At 40.3% G+C, this 26,561-nt stretch overlaps 3 protein-coding genes across 4 annotated transcripts in view; all 3 read right to left on the reverse strand.

The window, feature by feature from the left end:
- LOC121941109 (AT-rich interactive domain-containing protein 3B) overlaps positions 1-9,360 on the reverse strand; it is a 59,061-nt gene extending 49,701 nt beyond the window's left edge. The window contains exons 1-2 of one of the 2 annotated variants that reach the window (XM_042483832.2): positions 9,267-9,360; positions 7,412-8,044 (exon numbers count right to left, since the gene is read on the reverse strand). In XM_042483832.2, coding sequence (XP_042339766.1) covers positions 7,412-8,044; positions 9,267-9,302 — 669 coding nt within the window. In that variant the 5' untranslated portion in view covers positions 9,303-9,360. The other variant, XM_088080632.1, reaches the window with a different exon arrangement.
- Positions 9,361-10,884: 1,524 nt separating this feature from the next.
- Positions 10,885-22,332, reverse strand: fam219b (family with sequence similarity 219 member B). Its single transcript, XM_042483843.2, has 6 exons — positions 22,099-22,332; positions 21,448-21,556; positions 19,494-19,587; positions 19,300-19,377; positions 15,337-15,388; positions 10,885-13,645 (listed from the first exon to the last, which is right to left on the reverse strand). Exons 1-6 carry the CDS (start codon positions 22,171-22,173, stop codon positions 13,496-13,498), a joined length of 558 nt encoding a protein of 185 aa, XP_042339777.1. The 5' UTR covers positions 22,174-22,332; the 3' UTR covers positions 10,885-13,495.
- A 699-nt stretch (positions 22,333-23,031) lies between these two features.
- cox5ab (cytochrome c oxidase subunit 5Ab) lies at positions 23,032-26,206 on the reverse strand. The gene is made up of 5 exons (XM_042488394.2): positions 26,046-26,206; positions 24,330-24,446; positions 23,915-24,036; positions 23,372-23,494; positions 23,032-23,159 (listed from the first exon to the last, which is right to left on the reverse strand). Exons 1-4 carry the CDS (start codon positions 26,116-26,118, stop codon positions 23,381-23,383), a joined length of 426 nt encoding a protein of 141 aa, XP_042344328.1. The 5' UTR covers positions 26,119-26,206; the 3' UTR covers positions 23,032-23,159; positions 23,372-23,380.
- Positions 26,207-26,561: the final 355 nt, after the last annotated feature.

Below are 26,561 nucleotides of genomic sequence, written 5' to 3' on the forward strand. Positions count from 1 at the left end.
CAGCCCTGTTCAACATGCACACACAGCTCAGCTAAAAAAAAAAAAACTCAGCTTCAGTAATACAGTATGTAGTGTATTTTCAGATTAGATTACATTAGATATCACATTTACTTTTCAACGGCCCTGTAAGACAACTGCATGAGGCATTTCACTTGCCTGAACATTTCTTTTTTTTCCTAAAATGAATCAGTTTATAAATGGTTAATGGGTATGGGGCTGTCAATAACAAAATTAACTAAAAATTGACATCCCTACACACTACTATGCAATACCAGAGATTTTCAAAGTTGTCCAGATTCATATTTGGTGGCTGCCAAAATGTCAACAGCTTTGTTATCAAATCACTGTATGTGTTCATTGCTACGCACAGCTAACAAATTGGGCTATTTGGCTAAATATTGTGCTAATACATTTTATGGTTTGAAGAACAAAATTATATTACTTCACCTCATATGTCACTATTTTTAATTACAACAGACAACTGAAATTAAGCTAAATGTCCCAAAATTGCCTATACACAACCTCTTCTAGAAACTGGAAGTGCAAAATATAATTACGCCTCACTAATTGTGCAGTTGTAATCCCTAGGAGATAGGAGATAGGAGGAGAAAACAAAATACTGAGGGGAATTTTGCCCCAGTAAGCTAAAAATAAAATTATAATCAGACACCTTTAGCCAGCCTAATCTGGACTGAGATCAGTGTTGTAGTTCATTTGGAAATGAGGTTAACCATTTAGTGTTCAGACCATTCATCACAAATGTCATTAGTAATATAATTTTTTAAGTCATAAGGTCATCCAGATGACAAAGAACCTGATGAGGAATTTAACAGACTCACATTCACAAGAACAAAATAATGGACAAAATTTGAAAAAAGCACTAATAAATGCAGGTGTGATGAGGACTACATGTAAAAATAAAATTAGGGAATTCATTCATGTTCTATTTAGATTAAAATTATACTATATATTCTTTCGCATGTAAGGTTAAAGAACCCTGTATTACAAGTCATTCCTTTTCTTTGATTATGGTGGAAACATTGTTTTGATAATGCTTTTTGGCATGGCTCCCAGAAATCCTTAAATGTGGGAATTACTAAACTGTTGAACAAAAGAAGCTTGCAAAAGGACATTTAACAATGTATCGGCACTTAGACTGTGCCAAACAATACCCATGTGAGTTGTTTCTTCACTGCTACCTTACTATTTACTGTGACATTCTTCGATTCTTGGTCAGTTTAAATATGACAAACAATGTGTTCAATGTGATATGAATAAGATAAGATAAGATACGATAACATTACCCTAATTGTCTCACTTGTCTCACTTGTCTCACAGACCCAGGTCACATGGCCATACAAATACACAGTCAAACTACAATTAACTCACAGTATCCCCACCAGTTCATACACCCCAAGAGTATTGCATAGTGCCCTATATTTAATGGATGCTCTAATAATTACACTAAAGTGCTATACAAGATTATTGCACAAATGCACTACACCTAATAAAAGCACACACAACACTACAATACGTTGATGTCAGTGTTTATAACAGGCGTGAATAGTCAGGTTTGAGGTTTTTTAATTCCCTTTGTAGCTCAACAGTTAAAGCCTGACAGAGACGATACAGGTTTCACACATTACAGTCACACTTCTTGTTTTGAATGAGCACAACAACATGTTTTAATGGACCACAGCCTTCCTCATTATTTCTCATCTGAATGACCTCCATTTGCAGGCGGTTTGCACAAGTAGGGGTCAGACGGTAATTCCAGCCTTATTACATCAGCCTAACAGGAAGTCCAGTAAACAGAATAAGACTAAGTACACCATTTAAAACCCACTGACAGTTATGGCATGTGAGAGACCAACACAACATTCAGTGAGCAGAAACCAGGCCAAGTTGGTGTATGTAGCATGCATATCAGGGTAGAGAGGCCTGCTGGCTTCCACTGCAACTCTACCGAAGCCCCTTTCCAACTGGACAAAAACTCACAAACATCCCCTGAAATGTGACTTGTGTTTTCAGAGGGTAAAATGACAGTTGTCATTTACTCCCTGAGTCCAAGGACAAATGACTCTGTAGTAGTCACAGATATTTATTTGCTCCAGCTCCTTTCAGCTCCAATAGACAGTGGTGAAAATATCACACACAAGTGGACATGCTAATTTCTGCCCCATTTGTGGCATGCCAAAAATGCCATCCTGTGTTGTTCTGTTCAGCACTCAAACTAGGGCTGGGCGATACGGAGAAAATCAATTATACTGATATTTTTTCCCCAGATATAGCGACACTGTTGTATGATTGAATATTGGTGCTTTCATAAAATATTTAAGGCAACACAATGAGACTTTTGGATAAATAATCAACAATAATGTGGATATTGATGAATAAGTGGTAAGGGGATATAAGGAACAGCTAAAGCAGTCTGGTGAGTTCATAAATGTACATCACTTTACTGTAATACAGACTTAAAAACCAGGAAAAGACAACATTTCCATTATTACGATATCCAAATTCTAAGACAATATCTAGTCTCATGTCAAAATACCGATATTTACCCAGCCTTAGCTCAAACAGCAACAAGTTTGAAAAGGAGACTGAATAAGTAATAGATCAAAAAAAAAGAAAACACTGCAACATTTTCTTTGGCCTCCATGCTGCTTTTCTCTGTTTACTAACACTGTTTTCCAGCATGTTTGTGACATTAAACGTGACATGCCAAAGAAAAACAGAAAGGCATACTAATCTAGTCTACTGGCATTCCATGATAAAAAATGTAAACTTGAGTCCATCTTCTAAATACAATGCCCCCCTCATTTATCATAAATGAATCATAAACAAACCAAACATTCCTGCCTCTAAAAGCTCACACACAATCCTTATTGATCTCTACACTGCAACTGTGCAGCTCCCCACTTCCTGGCTGATGTGTTGCTGGGGCGACAGCTAAATTATGCAACAGCGCTGGCAATACAGACAGGCTTCAGCGCTTCAGCAGCAGAAGCAGGGCTCTAGGGTGGCAAATAATGTCAAGGCTCAGCAGAAACAGATGCCCAGTCACCCCCAGAAACTAGATTTGGAACACTGTGGTCTGTTTGCCCTTGTTGGCCCCCAGTTTTCTTACGTCAGATTGTTCTCAGTGTTCTCATCTGCTCAGGCAAATGAGAACACTGCTTTGCAGTGATTTACTTAGTGTGAAATGATAAAACAAATAATTTCCCCATTTTAATCTGGTTTGCAGCCTTTCCAAATTAAAAACCTGTCTGATCTGACCCGAATGACAAATCTAATCAGGCTGTGGATCCAGCCTTTTGTAACTGAGCCTGCTTAATGCATCACTTGTACAATCAAAATTTATAATGCTAATGTTCTTGGCTGTTAGTCTGGTACTGTACTCAACACAGAATTATGTTGGTCGAATAGGATTTGGCTGCTCTATTTGGTCCTTTTTTCCACATAAAGTTTGACAGTTTGCATGGGGTTCGGTGGTATGTTTACAGCGTCAGTGACTTTCACGTAATAATAAACAAGCCAAGTGAGCCAACAAAGCTAATGCATGCTAACTAAGCTAATAACGGATCAGTGATGTGAAACAATTTTCGCCAAGATTAGATATCATATAAAAGCTAGAGACTGCATTGTATTCAGTTGCTGTGAGATTTAAATCCACCACTTCTAAGCAGAAGGCAGAAGATAACATTATCTCAAAGCCTGATCAGGCAAATCCTCTCTTCCTACGTGCAGCTGCCTCCATCTCACTCGTCTCACTGGGTGCAAACCTGCCTGTAGTGAGTAGCATGGAAGCGAAAAGCACTCACTCTGCTGCTAAATCTCAGAGTCCATGTGACATAATGAATGAGAGAACCAATTTGTGCAATGTTAACAAAACATAACATAATTGTCTTCACTGAATCACAGGATATGATTACACAGGAGCACGGATGCCCTAATTAGAAACAATTACAATGTGGCCACCAATCTGTCAACTTAATGCCTAGATTCATGTGTTGCAAGTACTCCTAAAAGGTATCATTCAGTCCTGTGATGTGATGAGAGAAGTACTCATACCGGTTTCTATGTCTTGCAGCCTTGTCATTCTTCTCCCTCTGTGATCACAACAATTCAAATGTAGGCATGCTCTGCTTATTCCCTCCACTTTGTCTTCTGACTAATGAGTCAGAGTTGCACAAGGACTAACACCATGTGAACATAAAACTTGTAAACCTGTGTAACGAAAGCCACTCACACGCCACCTGTGGCATACCGCACAACACCTCTCAGTTACATCCAGCCAATCCAACTGACGCGTCGTCACCGCAAATATAGTGGGACAAACAACACAATCCCTGTTCTGCAGGCATGATTAAAACTATTAATCACAGAGGGATTATCACAAGGAGTGGAGGGGTATATGGACATGTGTGTGTGTATGTGAGCAGGAGGGGTTGGGGTGGATTACAGGGGTCATGCAGCCTCTGTCCCACTGCGGTGGAGGCCAAAGTGCTGAGGCCAGTCGGCTGTCCACCCTGGCTCTCTCTCCACGCGACGCCTTTGTCCATCCCCTTGTTTGACAATTATTTACTCTGCTGTTTGGGACAGGGCTGAGGTCACCACACATACATCACTGACACAAAAACACTGGCTACCCAAGTACATCCACCCCCATCTGGCCTGTTTCGACCCTCACATCCATGTACACTCAACACACTTAGGAATACAAGACTACAAGACAGACTAATCCAATGGCTGTCAGTCAAGTGCTGCTGCCGGCAACTTATATATACAAATAAACATTACCTTATTCCTGCCGAGTTATGCACCACTTGTTTGTTCTTATTCTGTTGTTTGTCACTCATTTCCCATCCATAGCTTAGAAGCTTTGTCTAGACCCTGGATCTTTAACAGGGGGTCTGTGACCCCTTGGGGGTCCTAAGAGTTACAGCAAGAGAAGTGACAAGTTACCTCTGGCTAATTTAATATGTTTTAATGCTTTGTTTTGGGTTTTTTTTTTCAAAAAGTAGTCTAAAAAGTATGTCTAAAAATATTCATTACCATGAATCCAACATATTATTAGCAAATATAAATTGGCCTTTCCGTAAAACCTATTTTGATAACAATACACACCATTGTTGATGGGCTAACTGTGACCCATTATTCCTTGTGCATTCACATTAGCTAGCTATTGCTAAATCACTGTGCTTGTATTATTACCAGTCAAGTGCACAGACAGTCTTGTGAGGCACAATAGATCATTTAGAAAAGTTTTGTAGGAAGAGTTTGACACAACATCCACTTTGGAAACCACAATAAGAGTGTGTTTGGGTAAGGCTAATTCACCAAGCCATGTTATAAGTTGGCTTGCTGGCTTAACACCTTCAGGCAAGTGCAAATAAAAAAATACCCCAAAATATTAAGGAAATGATTTCAAGTGTTACTCAGTTTTATGTAGCAGGGGGTCCCTGTTCCATCTCTCTTACAGCAAAGGAGTCCCTGGCCTGAGAAACATTGAGAACCCCGGTCTAGACTTTGCACCCATTAGTCTTCGTTACTTTAAATGTTGGTGAACTGGCTAGATGGACAGTGGACTTAATGATCATGTTCTGCTGTCTTTGTGTAAGCTTCTTTGGGTGAAATCAGAAGCCACACTCTTTCTATATGATCTGCTATGGCTCAAGCGAACGGCAGTATCTCTGTCAGAACTAACACAGTGCTCACAGACAGGGTGCTTTGGGTAAAGGCCTGCACCAAATGTGACTGACTACATGATATGTAAATGTTAATGTAAATAGTCTTCCGTACATTTCTCTCTACTAGCAAGCTATTACATCTCTCCTCTGTCATTGCTTTAGGAACACAATAAATGTTCTCGCTACATTATTATAGGGGGTAGGTATTTGCGGCATCTGCCTGTCTCTGGCCTCTTGAAGACAATGACATCAAAAAAAAAAAAAAAACAGTTTCCCCGCCTCCACTGTCCCCCTCCCCCTACAGCGGTGCAACCTGAAACTGCCTGAAGAGATGAGCCGTCATTAAATACTGCAGAGCTGACATAATGACAGGAAAGATAAAAGAGAGGAAACAAAAAAAAGGCCAGACCAATTCTCGTCCCATAATGCCTCCCCCAACCCCCAGGCTCAGCCCACCACTCCTAATAAAAGACACTGGGCCACAGATAGGGCACTGGTGGTCAGCTACAACTTTGCTGCTGTGATCTCCTGTCCTGACAATGCTCGCACAAAGCCTGGCCATCTCGCAGTATCATTCTACTCCACCCTTTCTGACACCTATGGAAACAATAAGCCGCCCAAACAATGCAATGAAACTCCATTTCATATAGTATTTATATTCAAGTAATGTTTTAAATCATCTCCAGCAAATCCATGTGCAGGCAGAGGCATTAACTGATATACAACACTGAGAAATAATAGTGCTCCTCCCTCCACTTCTATACTGCTTTCTTCCCTTAATTTGGAAATGTGGTCCAGAAAAGTACCATTCACAGAAATTTTCCTTTAAATAGACAGTAATAAAATCCAGACACATGATAGTCCAGCACCCTCATCCCACTGATCAAGCTCAGATATGTCCTCTGACACGGCCCACTCTTGTGCAACTACAGCTTTTTATATCACCCACATGCTGCTGAGCTCACTTTAACCTGCTATGTCCCAAGCTATGATGCTAAACCACATGTAGCTCGGCTTGCTTCCCAGTTGGCATTCCAGCGTTTTGTAACACTGTGCTGAGGCAATATTTACCTTCAAGGGAAAGTGCACTTGGCACACAGCCGAAACTCTTGGGGTGGGAGGGGGTGTGACAGGTTGCTACTGTGTACTACATCCAAACTTCCCACCCACCCAAAATCCTCGTGCTGACCCAGCCAACCACCCACAGCCTCACAGCAGCAGTCCTGCCCTGGCTGACTCCACTACCTGGATCAGAGCCAAACCAGCGGCTGAGCAAAGCGCCAAGAGGGACAGAGAACGAGAGAGTTACACACACACACCAAATGTGAGCGCAGAGGGAGAGAACTACTGAGTGTGAACACATTGCGCCCCAGCCTGGCCCTTTGCCAGGACTCACTTAGGAGGATTTTTAGCCACAAAAGCCAATTGGCGGTCAACCATCCACAGAGACTTGAAGTGTCTCACAAAGATACAGCTGGAGAGGTTAGTCCTACAATCAAGATTAAGCAGTCGCTCACAGCAGGGGGCTGGACTAAGAAATCAAGCAGAACACTCAACAGGAGAGCAGTGAACAGAAAAGGGCTTGCTCCTTCGGTCACAATGAACAGTGTTTTGATTACTCAGCTCTATGCTGACTCACAAAATCTTTTAGCCAACTCTGGTTTGACATAATAATAAGGAGGAAATGGTGTGGCGAGGAGCCAAAGCAGGGCACTGACCTGTCTGAAGTGATCATCAAAGCCCCAGTCGGCCTGTCCGTTAGGAGAGGTAGCAGAGTGAGGCCCCGCAGGAGACAGGCCCTCATCAGGTTCCTGCTTCACTCTGATAGGTGGGGATGCAGCCCTCTGAGGGGCTGACGCAGAGTAACTGCCAAATGGACGGGCCGGGATGCGGGACGCGCTCTGCTGCAAAGCGAGGGTCTGCTTGCGGAGAAACTCCAGACCACTGGCGCTTCCCTCGTCCTCATCACTGCCCTCGTCCCCCTCCATCATTTCATTGTCTTCATCCTCATCTCCAGAATCACGGCCTCTGTCCTCATCATCCTCTCTTTCTGAGTCCACACTGCTCTGATTGGAGACCCGCGGAGGTAACACACCACTAGGGACCCCTCCAGCCAGACCTTTGCCCATGAAGGCTGCCCCAGAAGCTCGGGCAGCTGCCAAGATGGCCTGCTGGGCAGCGACCTGCTGAGCATACATGATGTGGGCCTCTCGCAGCTTCCTCTCCTTGCGCTCCATTTCCAGTCGGGCCTGCTGCTGGCGCTGGAGCTGCTCCATTACAGCCTCCAGCTTCATCCCCCCTGTAGAGGTGCTCTGAGGAAAGGCCACACCAGGCTCCTGAGACATGCTGGGCTGTAGGAGGAAGAAAAAGAGTTATGGATAACCTACCACATACTAAAATCTAATTACCCTTTTATCTTATTACACGGTATGAAAGTAGACACAGGTAAGGCATATGCACACACACACACAAAAAAACAAAGCAGCAATAAAAACAAGGGAGCCTGATTTGTATGTAAACTCAAACACACTGGCACAGATAATCAAAACATAGCAATTTTATCTGGCTCATGTAGTGAAAGCTTGCTTAATTGTAACTCATTGCCTCGCTTTAGTCAAATTTAAATACTATACTATACTCCACAGTGGTTTGGACTCTCAGCTTTGACATCTAAATCCAAAGACCTGAGCATGTGCAGAAGCAGAAACAAAATGCAGTGTCTACAACCACATTACAAAGTTAGCCATGCCAAACTTTTGGGAAAAATGGACTAAAGCAATCCTGCAGAGCACTCTCAAGGTTTCACACAGCTAAACGTTCAAAAATAGCCCCTATAGCAGCCAACCACGAAAGATCCTCACCAGAGGATATCAATATTTAAATGTATGTTATTCACTGTAAATATTACCTTGACTACATTTACAGTAGTTCAGTGATTTCTCATATTGAAGTCCTTTTATACGTTTAAGCTCCTTTATCGAGAAAAGGGTGGATAATTTGCCCAGACTTTTGCGTTTTAGTAAAGACAGTAAAATGGTCATCCATGGAGCTAACTAGTGTTCAAACTAGCTTGTTAACCCGGGAGAGAGATAAACTACTTCCAAACAGCCTCCAGCAGAAACTTCAAAAAAGGAGGGTTAACTGAGCTACAGACATCTTGATATGCCAAACACCACAGTGAAATGAATACTCCGATAGTATCGTAAAATAAATGTACACCTTTTCCGCATTTAATGTTGGCCAGCTGCCACATCCTCAAAATACGTGGATAACGTATGTGTGGTGGGGTTTTAAGACAAGTTACCGTGCGAACAAACCAAACTAGCATATGAATGTTGAGATTTTTTACAAAAACATGTATTACAATGTCGACGTAAAAGTGTGAAATGCGTTTTTTAAGAAAAGTAACATACCAAAAATAAGCTCTGGGAGTTTTTCTTCTTTTTTCCTTTGGAAAATGTCACGTTAAGCAAGCTAACTCTTTCCCGTCAACAAGGCGTTCAAACTGTCTTTCGGGTGTTTTTAGCTCAATATAGTTGAGAAAAATACACGCCAAGTAGGACCACGACTCACCATTTGTGCCTTACTACTGCTTGAATTGTCCACCATCCCTCCTTCCTCGGCTTTTTCGTCCTTCCCTCGTTCGTGGCACTCGTTCAAACACTTGTAAACACACACACGCGCGCGCGCACGGGGGCAGAGATACTGTGCATGCACCGTAGATACCGACTGATCCGCCAGCAGAAAGCGGCTGTGTGCTCTCCTCTGGGCGACCTCTCCAAATCTACCTGCGTTTCTGTCTTTCTTTCCCCAGTGATATTCGTGATTTTCTTTTTTAATAGATAAGGGCACCGAGTGGAAAACGGCCCGATCTCATATCTCGCAAAGCGCTGAGGTAACTCCCTTCAGTCGTTTTTTTTTTTCCTCCCCTTCAATTGACACCCCCCGCATGGCGCACAACAGCATTTAGGCCCGCCCAGCGACAGCAACAAGTCTCACAGCCTTTTCAGTTTCATGACACTTACTCAGTGGTATTACCTATAATTTATTCATCATAAGCATATTTACATTTATATTAAACAGCATTTTGTAGGCTGAAAAAAAGAAAAGAAAAGAAAAGAAGCATAATCTACATTTAAAAAAAAGGAGCAAAGGTAGATTAAAGTTTTCTAAAAACTAAGGGACTGTTCATTATTTATGAGAGGTGTGGTGCAAAACGGGGGAGGCATGTCAAGTATTTTTTAAACACTGGGGAGGGACATAAGGATTTTATTTTTGCTCAGGGGTGGGACATATTGCTCTATAAGGTCGAATTTATTTTAAATTCTGATCACCCTCTGAACCCCCAAACTCAATGGCAGGCTTGAGAGGCATATTTTTATTTTATTTTTTTTAATTTACAAAAATCACACCATTTATCATAGCAAGTAACTGTAAAAGCAGAAATTGTTATTGTACTTTCAAAAAGCCAAAAGCCATTTTACATATCATGTGCAATGAACACTTCCCTTGGGAAACATAACAAAATCTAAGCTTTAAATGTTATATTAATAAAGAGAAGGGTGAAGATAAAAATAATAAAAACTTTAAAAAAAAAAAAACTACCCTTGCAACTCCCCCTTTTTCTGATGAACACTGAAAAGTCCCTAACTAGTCATTGTGTAAAATACAATCTATTAATCTATGAATATACAATTATAATTGACATGGATGCTATTAATGAAATATCAACATATTTTAAACACGAAATTGTAACGTTGGAAATGTTTTTTTGTTTGTTTGTTGGTTTTTTACCAATGGAGACAGGTCCTATACTAAGTATTCAAAACACCACGTGAACAAGTTATAAATAAATAGCCCGTTTACAGTATTACTGCTTTCTTTTGAATGCTACATAACGTGATAATGACTATGCTGCAATATCTAAATTAAATACTGCAAACCTAAATTTTAAGGAGTCAAATATTGAAGAGCAGTAGGTATTGCACTGAGGATGTAGCATGGCTCCATGCTGCCCCCTTGTGGACACAACCACCACTGTGTTCATAATGGTTTGGCCCTTTTTTCATTCACCCTTTTGGAATTTATTTATATCCCATATAATTAAAAAGCTTCACTGACAAACTACCTCCTTACACAAGCACTCTTGAAAATGACTGTTAATAATTTAAATCATTCACACACATGGAACTATAGATAATAGTTTTATTTGCAATAATGTAAACCAATAAACAGTTCAATCAAATAAAAAAAGATTAGTGTTTACATCATAAAATAACTGAATAAGTTATTGCATTTAGCACTCAATAACACTATATCGTCACGATGTCATATTACAAGCAGATTGTCCCATTAGTTGCATAGTACAGGTGAGTCAAGTGTACTTGCTACTGACCACTGGTGTTAAGTGCAATATTCGTGTACATAAAAACATTGTGCAGAGCCAGAGTTGGGGTCAATACACTTTCAAATTAGCTATTATGTTTAAAGCATTTACCTCACACTTGTGTCAAGTGATTCACACTTTATGTAATAGTAGAATCAGCTTTTATTTTGAAATCACCCACATTAGAGGAATGGAGTGCTGTGAGGAGGAAACATACATTTCTCATGTTAATAATTTGACACATTTTCACACCATAGCATTTTCATTGTAAGGGTTCTGACAGAATCCACTTTGTGAATTGATCCCGACTCTGCAAAGTACAAATCAAGGTTCCTACTTTTTCTAGCACAAAATGTCATCTTCTTTCTGGTCCTTAAGTCTTTATGGTGGTCAAGTGGTCTGCTATACCATTCATTTACATGACTGAGAGTTACGCATTGTAATAACCAACATCACAGCATGAGAAAAAACCATGTGGCCTGCAGGCGAGTAAAGCAGCAGCCCCACATTTATCCCAACTTAAAACCTCTATGCACTTACACAGTCATGCAACCTTCAGACTGCTTATTTTACCAATGTGTGAGAGAGGCAAATTACTTTTTAGGCGTACACCCATACACACAAACAAAAAAAATCTCCTGAGAAAGTGATGACCATCACTTGCTCTGATATTAAACATGTTTTTGTTAATGCAGTGTAAAAAAAAAAAAAGATAAAGACAGACAGTTAGTAGAAAAATATGACCCAAACTGTAACAGGAATGAGCTGATAGTTTTTTGTTGTTTTTTTTAGTGGAAAAAGAAAATAATTTTAAAAAGATTACAATTTTCAGCGCATGTGTCTATTGTGTTTAAAACAAGACAAATCGTAACACAAACCAAATAGTAGCAACACATAGTTTAAACTGACGTATGTAAATATAACAAATAATGAGGGTAAACAAATGCCTCAATCCTTATGCAAATGTGGTTTGTCTGAACCTGTAACAACTATTTTTAGCATCTCCAGTTTACAGGTAAATAAATAAATAAAATAAATAAAATATTTCAACTACAAATCTGCCATCCAAACATTGATGTGTTAAAGACGGCACAATCCTTTTCAATTGTTATACCAGATCCTGGACAGGCTACTAACACAAATTCTATTCCATACAAAAAATAAATTTAATATACTTTTTAATTAAAAATTTTCATATCGAACCAAAATTGTTTTCTAATGAGATCACTTTTATGTTTATCTGAAACATATTTTGCCTTCAGTATTTCTGTAACAGTTTTTTTGAAGTGGAGGATATGGGTTTCTGGAATAAAACGTATTTCTACAATACAGAGACTGAAAATCAAATGTCGTCTGTAAACCTATCAATTTGGTAACATGTGCTAATAGTAGATATTACTCTTTCAAACAATGGACAACTTTGAAGGACAACTTTTCATTACGTTTTTCTTTCCAACTATATCCTCCACAGGCAGCGGGTGGGGGAGTCCTTCTTGGTATGTCGCAGTTTTCACAATGACAACTTGTAAAATGGAATGAACTCTGTCTTTACTGACACGAAGCAAAGACTATAAAAGAGCCAGGCTTCTCTTATTTGCTGGGAGTGGGGCAACTATCATTCATTACACATTTGCTATTAAGAAACTAAGTGGCTTCACTCATTTGCCATACACCCTATTTCAATTTAGTGCTTTGTTTCATATATATATATATATATATATATATATATATATATATATATATATATATAAACAACAACAACAAAAAAAACTATAGTTGCTGTGTGTGTTGGAATAGGTGTCATAGTTACACCAGGTGGTTGCCATTTGATTTTGGAATGAAAGTCTATGTATTTTTGGGGAAAACTGTGATTTTTGAGGACAGAAACAGCAAAATAACCAAACAAAACAAAAACCCCACACAGTTAATGCAACAATAGTTAGGGAATGCAAGTGATCATGTGAGGTGCCTTCATATAGCAGTTAGTTCATAACTGGAAAATCCAAATCAGCAAACACCATACACCCTATGTATGAATGTCCTGCTTAGAGGGCGGCAGACCTGTTCACCAGAGCAGAAAAGACCATTTCCCCATCGGGACAACAAGGACATATCTGGAGCAGTGGCGCAGTAAGCATTTCATGAAATTCCGTAAAAAGAAAATTTAGAAAACAGGTCAAGCTTTGTGGTCACAGTGAATAAGGCTTGTTCTTATGTCCATCCGCGTTTTCATGCGGGTTGAGCGATCCCGGTGCGCGTAGTCCTGTAAGAACAGGAGTTTGGCTTCAGAGCTGGAAGTCATCAGGCAGCACAGCAGTGGAGCTGGGTTAGAAAGAAGGCCTCAGGCACCAGTGACTTAAGTCAGGGACAGGAACTGGTGCAAAGCCTTTGCAAGGTTCGAGTCACAGCATCTGCATCACTGCATGGAGCAGGACGGGCCCTCTGAGCAGCAGCACACAGAGGAGCCCATGGCTTTAGGTGGAATCAGGTCCAGATCCTCGTCATCTGGGATCTCATCCAGACGGTAGCCGTCCTGAAGCAGCTGCCTGCTTAAATCAGGATGGACCTGGAGAGCAAAGAGAAGCACCTCACTAACTCAGACACATATAAGAATAAGGTGGCTAAACCTGGTAGACATCTCACTCAGGTTACTCTGTTTATAGGGACCTTTTCACACCAGGGTTTCCCACATATTCATCTATTTTTGGAAGCCTGCCACAAATCAAATATCTGCCGCCACAAATACATTTTCTATTATTTGGAGCTGGACCATTGGTTAGGAGAGCTGTTGAAATATATATATGCAGTTCGATAATGCATCGCACATCTGGGAGCGCAAAGCACACTCTGGGTACAGAACATCAGGTGCATTGAAAGTGAATCTCAACTGTTCCTTCTGCAGAGTTTAAAAGTTTGCATTCAATCAGTACAGGTTACTCATCTCATTCATCGATCTGATCTGATCTGATCTGATCAGCTCTGAACAGATTGAAAGATCAATTATCCACCCGTGAGTAATAAACTGCTGCTGAGGAATAACAAGAACTCATGGAGAGCTCTGCTACCTTAAATGTTGAGGACATAAAGTTCTCACCAGAAATATGTATTCATTCTCTATGGTCCTAAATTAGATGTTTATACTCGTATTTGCAGTAAGAATACAGTTTGTGATGTAATTTTCTGAAATTTGAACTCTAAATATCAAACATGAGATGCTTTAAGCCAGATAAGATAAGTTGTTTACAATGGAAATAAGCCAGAAGTCAATAAGCTCTCTCTTTAATGTGTTATGAGCTCCTCTAACTTGCTCTAAGGCACTCGGACATTTAGGTGAAACAAAGTTAAATAAGCAGCCAGGCAAAGAAAAACATGATCTATACGCAGACATGAATCACTGATGGATTGAAATTAAGCTGTCAATGATGCCAACAGTCCTCTGTTGATTACTATTCACACTAAAGAGGCTGGATTTTTTTTTTATTTGATTTTGAGTCACCCACACCTAATCCCCTTCAGATACAGTACATGAATATTTAGCTGAAATTCATGCCACATCCACAAACTAATTCTAACTTTGAAATTAAATACATTTTTCATGTATTTTAGCTGTGATCAAAATTCAAATACTCCGCAGCAATGCAAGACAACAAGTAAGACAAGTAAGACTGGGGTCTGCTAAACTGCGGTGCAAACAACCCTGGCTACTATCTGAGATCAAGAAATAGCCAGAGGCTTAGTGTGTGTGTGTGTGTGTGTGTGGCTGAAAAACAACAATAGTAAGGTAAAAAATGAAGAAAAAAAACCCCATACACTTTGCTCTGACATTTACTCATACAGAGGCCGGCAGTATATATGGTTCCTATACAATGTATGAAAGCATGCCCACACGGACAAGATCTGGCCCTAGCACTTAATGTTTGATGTAAGTATGGCAGCTGTTGACACAATAACTTTTTGTTATATATTATTATATCACTTCGAGACAAACCTGTCCCTTTTGACCACATTTTTAATATTTGAATAAAGAATTTGGTTGTGCGACCATCCAACAGAAAACCGTGAAATAATTTTCCACTTTGTATAGAAACTTGGCTGCTGATAAGGTTTATAATAACACAAATGATCCTCTATTTATTTCCCTACATGGCCAAAAGACTCATTTTTGCAGACTTACACAATTAAAGTCACACAGCCAATTAGACTGTCTGTATCTGACACTGAAAGCATCTGAAAAAGGTTCCCGTGGGGTAAACTCACCTCGGCTGAAGAGTATCCTGAGGAATACTGCTCAAAATCGATCTCTTCATCACTACAAGAACAAGCAGGGCAGGTTCTGTCATTCCGATGTAAACAAATGTGTGTCACCTGGCAATGTATTTAGGGACACTTACTTCCAAAATTTGTACTGGTAAATGTTCAGGTAACATTATTTTATGTCTAAAATGAAAATGATGGATTAAATAACATGAGACTTCTTCATCTGTAATCACATCTTATTACCAATATGAATTTAGCAATCTTTCTCTAACATTCTTTGAAAGGAGATCTGAACCTTGACAAACTCTACTGGGACATGTTTTACTGATTCTCTTACACTCTTAGCACAATTAATCTGTATCTGTACAAATACCAATGATGAACATTAGTTTAAAATGTTTTCTTTAAAACATTATTGCAACTTGTAGGTACCATTAGTCAGTGCTGTGGGAAAAATTCCCTGCTAACTGGGAAGCAGTTTCAGAAAAAAAACACTGACTGCTTTAACGTGAAACTGCTTTATTCTGTGTTTTTGGCAGTTTAAATCAACGGGTCCGATTGTTTTGGAGAGAAAGAGATCTCTGCAGATAATTCAGCTCCAAGTAAAAAACCTCCTGAACATCTGGAGCTTAAGTTGTCAGAGAAAAAAAAAGTGAGCACACATTTGCAGGTTCTAGGCCAGTGGCCCATTTGTGGCCGACATGCCAAACAGGGTCGGAGGAACTGATCTGTAGGGTGAAACTGCTTTATTTCATGTTTTTACTGGCTTAAATCAAGTTGTCGATTTGTTTTGGAGAAGAAGTGACCTCTGCGGCCTCCCCAACAATAAAAAATTACGAAGGAATTGTACTTGGAGAAGTTATAGCTGGTCGCAATGTGCAATCCTCACCACTAGATGCCACTAAATCCTCCTAAATCTTACACACTGGACCTTCTAATGACATGAGCCTCATTTGCCAGTAAATAACATCTGATTATATGCTTGAAGTTAATTATGCACTTTTCCTATCGTGACAATTTTTGAAAGGAGAACTGGACATAGAAAAAAGCTGCTGGGACATGTTTTGCAGATTTTCTCATACTATCAGCACAGCTGCACTGCATCTCTACAAGCATACCATATGATCCTTTTAGAACATGATTTTAAGGTAAAATAGAATAATCTCTAAAGAATTGAAGACATATTTTTTTAGATGTATAAGCTTATGTGAGAGACATCCTGGGAAACCAATTAAAAATTGAAATGGCTCAAGAGGAAAAATCTACCGGTTAAAGTGACGGTATGCTGTCGGGACATTGAGCTGCTTGCGGTGAGTCTCAGACCTTACTACATGCCCAGAGAGTTCTCCCATGCCATTGCTGTTTGTGTTTACATTCCTCCGCGGGCAGACGCAGAGGTGGCATGTGACGTCATCCACTCTAACATCGCGACGCTGCAAACACAGCACCCTAAGGCTTTCATTGCAGTCTCTGGTGATTTCAATCATGTCAGCTTGGACTCTACTCTCCCAACATTTCATCAGTTTGTTAACTGTCCGACCAGGAAAAACAAGACAATTGACCTCCTTTATGCCAATGTGAAGGATGCATACTGTTCCTTCCCTCTGGGGAAATCAGACCATAATCTTGTCCTTCTCCAGCCCCTATACAAACCACGGGTACTCAGGGAACCCACAACTACACGCTCCTTCAGGAAATGGTCTCCAGAGGCAGTGGATGCTCTGAGGGACTGCTTTGAGTGTACTGACTGGAGTGTGCTACAAGAACCACACAGCGAGGACATTGAGGGGGTCACACACTGCACCACGGACTACCTGAACTTCTGCATGGACATTGCTGTTCCCACCAAAACTGTGCGCTGCTTCCCTAACAACAAGCCCTGGATTACCAGCGATGTCAAAAACCTCCTCAACAAGAAAAAGAGGGCGTTTAAAGACAGAGACCGGGCAGAGCTGAAGCGCGTACAGGGAGAACTCAAGGTCCGACTGAGAGAAGCAAAGGAGTCCTACAGCAGGAAGCTGGAGCAGAAGTTGGGCAACAACAGCATGAGGGAGGTCTGGGATGGCATGAAAACCATCACAGGCTGCAACAAAAAGACCACCAGCTCAGCAGAGGGGGATGGGGTGAGAGCAAACCAGTTCAACCACTTCTACAACAGGTTTGAGTCTCTTCCTCCTCCGCTAGATGCAAAGGCTTTCCCCCACACACACACCCCACTTACTGCTCTTGGCACCCACTTTCACACCTCTTCAACACCATCAGCTGCATCCTCAGTAGACAATGCCCCCACTCCCCCCACCATCACTGCAGAGCAGGTCAGTAGAGAGCTGAGGAGACTCCGCCCCACGAAGGCAGCAGGGCCAGACAGGGTGTGTCCAAGAATGCTCAAGTCCTGCGCTGCTGAACTGGGGGAGCCTCTTCAGCATGTCTTCAACCTGAGCCTGCGACTGGGGAGGGTCCCTCTACTATGGAAAACTTCCTGCCTCATCCCAGTTCCAAAGAAGGCACACCCCAGTGTGCTGAATGACTACAGACCAGTTGCCCTGACTTCACACATTATGAAGACCCTGGAACGGCTCCTGCTGCACCACATCAGACCCCAGGTTCGCCAGGCACTCGACCCACTCCAATTCGCTTACCAGGAGGAGGTCGGGGTGGACGATGCCGTCCTGTATCTGCTACACAGGGCTTACTCTCATCTGGACACAGGGAGTGGTGCTGTGAGGATCCTGTTTTTTGATTTTTCGAGCGCCTTCAACACGATCCAGCCCCCTCTACTGAGAGACAAGCTGGCAGATATGGGGGTGGAATCACACCTGGTGACCTGGATTACGGACTACCTCACAGGGAGACCTCAGTACGTCAGGCTGAGGGACTGCTCCTCTGACACGGTGGTCTGCAGCACTGGCGCACCACAAGGGACTGTTCTTTCCCCTGTCCTGTTCACTCTGTACACATCAGACTTTAAGTACAACTCTGAGTCGTGCCATGTGCAGAAGTACTCTGACGACACTGCAATCGTGGGATGTATCAGGGATGGACAGGAGGGGGAGTACAGGAGCCTGGTGGAGGACTTTGTGACATGGTGCAGGGCAAACCATCTGCAGATCAACACTACCAAGACCAAGGAGATGGTGGTGGATTTCCGGAGGTCCAGGCCGCCTATGCAACAGATCTCCATTGAGGGGTCTGATGTGGAGGTGGTCGGGACCTACAGATACCTCGGGCTGCAGCTAGACAACAAACTGGACTGGTCTTTCAACACCGAGACCCTCCTCAAGAAGGCTCAGAGCAGGCTCTACTTCTTGAGGAGGCTGGGGTCCTTCAAAATCTGCCGGAAACTCCTACTGATGTTCTACCAGTCTGTTGTGGCAAGTGTCGGCTGGACAGGCTGGTAAGAAAAGCCGGCTCTGTGGTCGGCACAGAGCTGGACTCGATCACATCAGTGGCAGAGAGAAGGACTCTCAGCAAACTGCTCTGCATCATGGACAATGCCCACCACCCTCTGCACGGCATCATCATCAGGCAGAGGAGTGTCTTCAGTGACAGGCTGCTGTCCCTGTCCTGCTCCACTGACAGGCTGAGGAAGTCGTTTGTCCCACAGGCCATACGACTCTTCAATTCCTCCTCACACAGATAAACACTGTTTGCACTGTTGCACTGTTCATACTGGTATTGCACTGTTTTTATTGTTTATTGTTGTTTTATATCTTGCGTTTTTGCATATTCTGCATCTCTCTTTTTCTCTGTATATATTGCTTATATATTTATTGGGCTATATTCTATTCTGTATGTTTATTATGCTGCTGGTTACTTAAATTTCCCTCGGGATCAATAAAGTACCTATCTATCTATCTCTCTATCTATCTACTGTAGAATGTCAGTGTGTTTGTCAGAGCTCAGTTTACTGCATATAGTAGGAATTCAACAACACTATCACCTCTATACCTGGTGCAACCTTACCTGTCTGAGTCCAGTGCAACCAAAGTGTCCTCAGCATGCTGACTCAAAGCAGCGTAGCCCTTGTTATACTTCACCGTCCTAAAAGGAGAACCAGAAACTGTAAAAATGTCCAAAACAAACATCTACTCCCCTGCTTTATGCTGATATCATAAAAAGCAGCATTGTCTTTCCTTTATCATACTTCCTCTTCTTACCTCTTAGCTCCTTGTCTGGGCTGATGCATCACTGGAGGTCCTGGTGACAGGGCTTTCTTCTTCAGTGCTTTCCTTGCCATCTCCCTGTGTTTCTCTATGAATAATGAAAGAGACATTTGTATGCCGACTAGGACTGTCTGGATGAAAATCAAAGCACAGGTCACATAGAAAGTGTTTAGTGTGCTATTAACACCATATCTTGAAAAGATACTCTTATCTCAGTGTAGGAGTTAAGCTTCCTACATACACACTCAGCACATATAAGGTCTTTGAGAAAATCTGACATCACTAGGTTTTGATAGTCAGAAAAATCAATGATGATGTTTTACAATTTTTTAGCACTTATGTTGTAGATTCTAAACATTTCAAAGACTGACAGAGACAATAATTTCATTAAAATGCTGCACATATTTAAAGATAATGGCAAAAAATATATATAATAAATTGGATTTAAACTGCTTTTTCTAATCATGAGTTCTTCTAATATACAGTTTTTTCACTTCTCTGTTATTGTGCAGTTCTCATGATCCAAGTAGACCTTGTTACTATTAGTTTAATTCCAATCAGTACTTTCGTAAAGCTTGTTCTTGATTTAAAACAAGACTCAAACTTTGTGTATCTACACGAACTGGTATGTGAGACAGTTGTGTTTCAGTGATTGTAAAAAAAACAAAACAAAAATAACTGCCCATTTGCACATTGAGGAAGATTATATTTTAAATGAAGACATTTGGAAACCTTTTATTGCTGAAGACTTTCTTGAGAAGTTCACTTTTATCATTTATATCTTAAATGACAGCAGGTTGTCTTTAACCATTTAGCACTCCTATCATTTGCCTCTTACTATGAATACTGAGGTAAAAGCAGCTCTGCAGCTCCCCTGAACCCTCGAAGGAACAGGATGACATAGTTAGCCTTGTATATTTGATTATAAAAAATTCACCTGCCTATGTGAAACCAAATATATGTCAGTATAATTGTTCAGCCCATTCTTTTTACTTTGTATTGTTAACAAAAGAATGGCCTTGAACAGGTGTTGTGATGTGTGGGGATAACAAATTCAATCAAGAGCACTGCCTGCAAACAGAGTACAAGAAAAAAATTTAAATGTTAACATTTTTTCAATGTGAGGAGAATAACAACTTAACTTTGTAGGGGATTTTCAAAATGTGTCTATGTTAAGCACATTATAATACATGTTTTCAAGTTGTGCTTAACAGGCAGCTCCTTAGAAATTAGATCCCAATATTCATTTATGTGTCCACCTGATAAACTCAGTTCCACTACTTGTTACATTTCGCTTTCCTATTTAGTGAGTGTGAACATACTAAAATCAGAGACTAAAGAGTCTGTGAGATGTCATGTGCCTTTTGCAATGTGTCCCTCCAATCTCACATGACAGATTCACACCATCTTCAATTTACCATGCATAAAACCCGACATCTCTTCATCACCAACATCACGACATCACCTCTTCTCTGTGTGGAAATCCTCCGTGTCCAAGACATTTACTTTGCTTTACTCAGGAATGTGCAGCTACATAAAGTCCCTCTTGTTGATGCCAAATAAATACTGGAGTCAGAATCTCCAGACAGTCTTCGGTGCACGGTGCAGAATTTTTTGTTGCAGAAACCTTTTCAATTATAATTCAGCAAAACATTCTGATCTACTTAGGTTAAAAATTATAGTGATAAATGTAAGCTGTGTGCTACATTACAAAAACTGTATCTGCTTTCACACACTGAGTGAAACTGTAGGTGACTCATCAGTGTCACATGACTCAGGCTCTACTGAACTGCAAGCTGCTCATTCGACAGTCTTTAGATGCTCAACTTAGTGTTTTGTACAATAGTACCACAGCTGAACTTAGACAAGCAGCAATTATGAGAAGACTCCTGACCTGCAGCCGGGAATAACGATGGCATTAGTTATAATGAGTCAACAAAATGTTTACGTAGTTTGAGGTGGATTGCTGAAGCTCTGGACATGATGTAAGGTCCTCTTTTCTCCACAGGCCTGATTCCTCCATCAGTGATCTTAGGTCTTGTGCCATTACTGGGCCCCTGAAGATGGACAAATGAAGGAAAATCTGTATTTCAAATTCATATGTGGCAGCCAAGTAAATGACAAGACACTAAGATAACAACTACATGACATCACGTAATAGTTACATGAAAATACAATACGTTTTAGGGGTACACTACAGTCTTTAGAGCAAATCCAATGTGATTCAAAGATAATGCTCATTTGTTTCTGTATGTATTTAATAAGATGAATCATTCTGATCTGTTTTAAAGTTAGCTTAAGTCATTCTCCAGGTCATTTAAAATCGAAAACTCCTCCAGATTTTCCCAGCAGTCCCTTCGGTTTTTAGTTACAGATAAACAACTTTACGCTTTTATGTATTTAAAAATGACGTCATTCGATATAATTTATAGTCAAACTTGGCAGTTTCTAATGGCAGAGAGCGTAACCTATCGAAACCAATTTTGTAAGCATGTCTCATCGAAACAAGTGTCAAAAAACACAGGCTATGCTAATCAGCTAGCCTCCCAGTTTCTATTTACAAGCTAGCGTTAGCCGGGCTAGCTTTAGCTGACATTACCGACAAAACTTGTGGCTCGGGTTGAGCTTCCAGCAGGTTGTCCTTCTCTGGCTCCTCTATGATGTCGTTCATCATCTTGGCGATAGTTGTCACAGTCTATACCACAACACAGCCATGATGACAGGTGTCCCACCAGTGCGGGACTTTTGTTTTCTTCAGGGGCAGGTAGGCACTTCTGTTCGCCAGCTATGCTAAAATGCTAACAGAGACAGGTTTTTTACTACTTCCGGGCGATCATTACAAAATAAAAGTAATCGTCGCTGACATATGACTAAAAACTACAATATTGAAGATAATAAACGATAGAAACAATGTGAAAATTAGATGTATATAGGATACTTTATAGTTAGTAGCAAATAATAAAAAAAATGGCTATGACGATACCGTTTTTTGTTTTGTTTTTTTTAAACATACATAATGGTGTAATAATTCTGATACCAAATAGGGACTGTTCCTTATTTTTGAGATGGGAGGGGGTGGTGCAAAACGGGCGAGGCACTTCAAATAAGCACGAGGAGGGAATTATGTTTTGTTATGTTTTGGTTGGGTTTTTTGTTTGTTTGTTTATTTTTTGGTTGATTAAAAAAAATAGACTTATAGGAGGGACATTTCACTTCAAATGATGTGTTTGTATTTATTTTTGAATATCCTCATTACCCCAAAACATGCAAGTGGGTTTGAAAGACTTTTTAACATTTTTTTAAATAAAAATCTTTATCACAGCCAGAAACTGTTAAACATGGTTAGTTATGGTGGCGGGGGTCATGCGTTTTCCCCCAATCACTCAGGGAGAGCCAAAAAAAAGTATTTTTAGCACCAGGTAGGATCATTAAAAATAAAGTCCCACCACTGCCACCCCCAACTCTGATAAATTTATTTAAAAAAATAAGCATCAATTTACAAAAAAAAAAAAAGAAAACATAACACACACTCTTCAGTTATTGGTTTTCTTTATTAGGTCCACCATTTTGTACACAACAGGACAGCATGGATTTAATCAACAATATAGACATATTTGACAGGAGAGAATCAGGAGAGCTCTTCTCTTTATATCAAATGACCTGAAGGAACAGAAGACATTTTCAACTTCATGCAAGTAATATGTAATATAATTCATGATCTACTGTACATTCATAGAGTAGACCAGCAGATACATATAGGGTTTGAGGCAGCGCTGGACAGGATCAGTAATAATGCATAAAGCAGTTCCCTCTCTAAAGTCACACTGACTTCCCCAGTTAGCATGTAGTAGGATAGTATAGTGCAGTCTCACCTTGACAGTCTATAACTTGTCAATGCCCAGCTCTTCTGGTGTTGAGATACCAAGTTCTGACAGGGTGGGCTTGAGCTCTTGGATCAGGTAGGGATAGATGTCTTTATGGGGTCCTGCTTTGTCCTGCAAAACACAAAAACAACAAAAGAAGAGCCATTTGTCAGAGGCAATACCAGCAAACTAGCAAGAAATTTCAAACAACATGATCTAGTGATTAAATTGCTATTGGGGTGTTCTATTGTATGTATGTATATGATTTTTTTTTATTACCACTATATAAATATTTTAAACAAGGGGTATTATTGTGTAATTTCTACCCTTCAGTAATATCACACTGACTTTAATTTTGTGAGGAGACTATTGGGTCCTTTTTTCAAGTAAAGTGATAATATGAATTTCTAGTGTGGACATATTTGATGTGTCTCCGGATGATTCTTATTAAAGCCGTGCATCTGTCAGGACTCCCACTTCCCCACTGAAACAAAGTTCTACAAAAAAATTATGTTAGACCCAAAGTGAACTTATGAGGGGATGGTCACTCACCTTAACTGCCTCAAGGATGCGGATGGCACTGGCCATGTCATTCAGTCTCCGGCAAGCCCTGAGTGCCGAATCAAGGATCTTGGCCTCAGGTACCAGGTCATACCCAATGAGGGTGTTCATGCCTTTAGATTAGAATACATAAAACAAAAAATAAAAAAGCCCTATTAGTTCAAAGACTCAGCAATAACAATAAGAGTAAATGCAAACAATAACAGAGGGTGAGGTTATATTCCATGGGCAATTAATCAAACCCAGAAACACCACTGCTGAACAACACGTGAAATTATATTAACCAAATAACTAATAAGCCAAATTTTCTTGGGTCTGATACTGACCCACCAAAAACTATAACAATAACCAAACAAGAACAACGATACAATGACGCATCATCAAAATATGAAAAGCACAAAGTTACCTTTCCTCAGTTCCCAGGCATCAATATCGGGCTTGCTAAAGTAGGTGACCCAGCGGGCATCAAACTCCTCGTCTGTCTCCACCTTGCCATGGGAGTAACATCTGGAGGCCAATGGAGCTGGAAAACAGACATCGAGATTTTTTTAATACTAGTAAAGATTCGAGTTCCGAGGACTTACAAAAACATATAATATAGTGACAAATAATAGTCTCTCGACAAAACCTGTTTTTAATTTTTTAAGAAGCCAAACACAAGCAGCATTGTAAGAAGTTTGCATGTCTGGAACTGACCAAATTTTGAATATAAATAGTACAAATTTTATTGAGCAAATAAACCAAATTATGCATGTGGCCAGGCACTTTGTGACAACCTTTAATATTTGACTGTTTTCCATATCTGTCAAAAATGTCATGAACCTAGACATAATTTTCAACATGTGACAGCGATAACCTCACATAGAAAGAAAGAAACAAGCTGGTCAACCAAAAAATCCAATATTTTCACAAAACTTTTAAGTCTTGTTATTTACATTTATGTTTTCATATGACTGTCACAGGCAGGCAGATTTTAACAGAGACAAAATGGCATGGAACATGATGGAGTGTTACTTGTTTTAGGAATAACACTGCCTACCAAACTTCTTATGTGATAACGGCATTTGAAAGTGGGAAAGACAATATTACAGGCCACTATTCAAACATAACATTTTTAAACTTACCAAGTGAACACTGTTCTTTTCTCCTCAAAAAATGTATTACAATTTAAGCACCTTTTAAGAACTCAGTTAAAATCCGATTTCACAAAAATGGAAGAAAAAAAAACATTGTAGCTACATTGCTTTAAACAGGGTTTTTTTAAACAATGGTGATTTGTCACATGACCTCCGTAATACAATTCCAATTAAACAACTTGAAATCTGAAAATTAAACCAACAAAAAATATAAATACCTTCAGTATCAAATTTTTAAAGACAATATTCTATGTCTCACAAAAACAATACTGTATATCTCAACACACAGATAGGGACTGACATGATTTTCCACGTTTTTTTACTTCCGTACAGCATAATCAAGTTCATTTCTATTGCATCTCTTCAATCACATCACACTGATAATACAAATTAAACCTAAGCCATGACCAAATCATAATCGAATTACATACAAATCATTTCTTTTAGCCAACGACAGTGGATTGCACCTTGCCTGTACAATGTCTGAAGGGATACTCATCTACTGTAAACTAACGGATGTCATAGGAGAATATTAGCATCAAAAACGGGCCACAAACTCATAGATTCAAGACTTCCATCGTCAATTGTGTATGACTCTATCATTAAATATATAGCTATATACATAATAAGCCTATGGTGTGAGTTAGTCATTATGTGTTGTTATCAGCTGCGTAAACAGTGCGGCCACTGACTCTCGCGAATTAACTAAGGAGGGTCATCACAAGGTCGTGACTTTTTATATTGAAATCCATTTGGCGGCTCTTTATTTAAATTAAATATGTGAGGTGGAAATACAATAAAATATCTTGTTAAAGACTACAAGGACAGCTACCCATAAAAAAATACTTCAATGTCACCTGTAGTTAGCTTTGACATACACACACAGCAGTAGCTAAGCTAAGTAGCTAGCCGGGGAAGCTTATTGCAGTCATTTTTACAACAGAGGCTGTTGGTTTTGACTGAAGATGTAACGCGGACCGTCGTACCTGAGTAGCAGGGTCGGGACCGAGCCAGACTCCGGGCCCCTGTGGCTGACAGTCTGAACACGGCTCGGAACATGGTACCGCAGTGGTGCTAACCGTCCACTTTGCTATGCTAAAGAGGGAGACTCTGGACGGACAAACACGATGTGGGCGAAGGGGGTCACGTGACTTTACGGAGATAGCCGAAGGCATTACGTCCAGGCTGCTGATTGGTTCACACCGTGACCTCAGATTAGGCTACGTGTTTTGGTTTTGACACTTTATGGCATTTAAGCGGACTCAGGCGTACAGTGCAATTTACACATGACCTTTATTTTTTCAGCTCTGACATTGCTTCAGGACAAATTTAAGACATATATGATTATTTATTAGAGCTCAGCAAATAAAAATGTACATCATATTGCCACAAAGCTTAATGAAAAGGGGTGTGGGATGCATCTTTTTGTGGTTTGTCATCTTTTTGAAGTCATTTTGTGTCTCTTTGGGGAATGTAGTGTATTTTTTGGTCATTGTTGTGTC

Source organism: Plectropomus leopardus, chromosome 1 (assembly GCF_026936395.1).
Source record: "Plectropomus leopardus strain MGB_pleo_1.0 chromosome 1, ASM2693639v1, whole genome shotgun sequence".
In the NCBI taxonomy this organism is placed as follows: Eukaryota; Metazoa; Chordata; class Actinopteri; order Perciformes; family Serranidae; genus Plectropomus; species Plectropomus leopardus.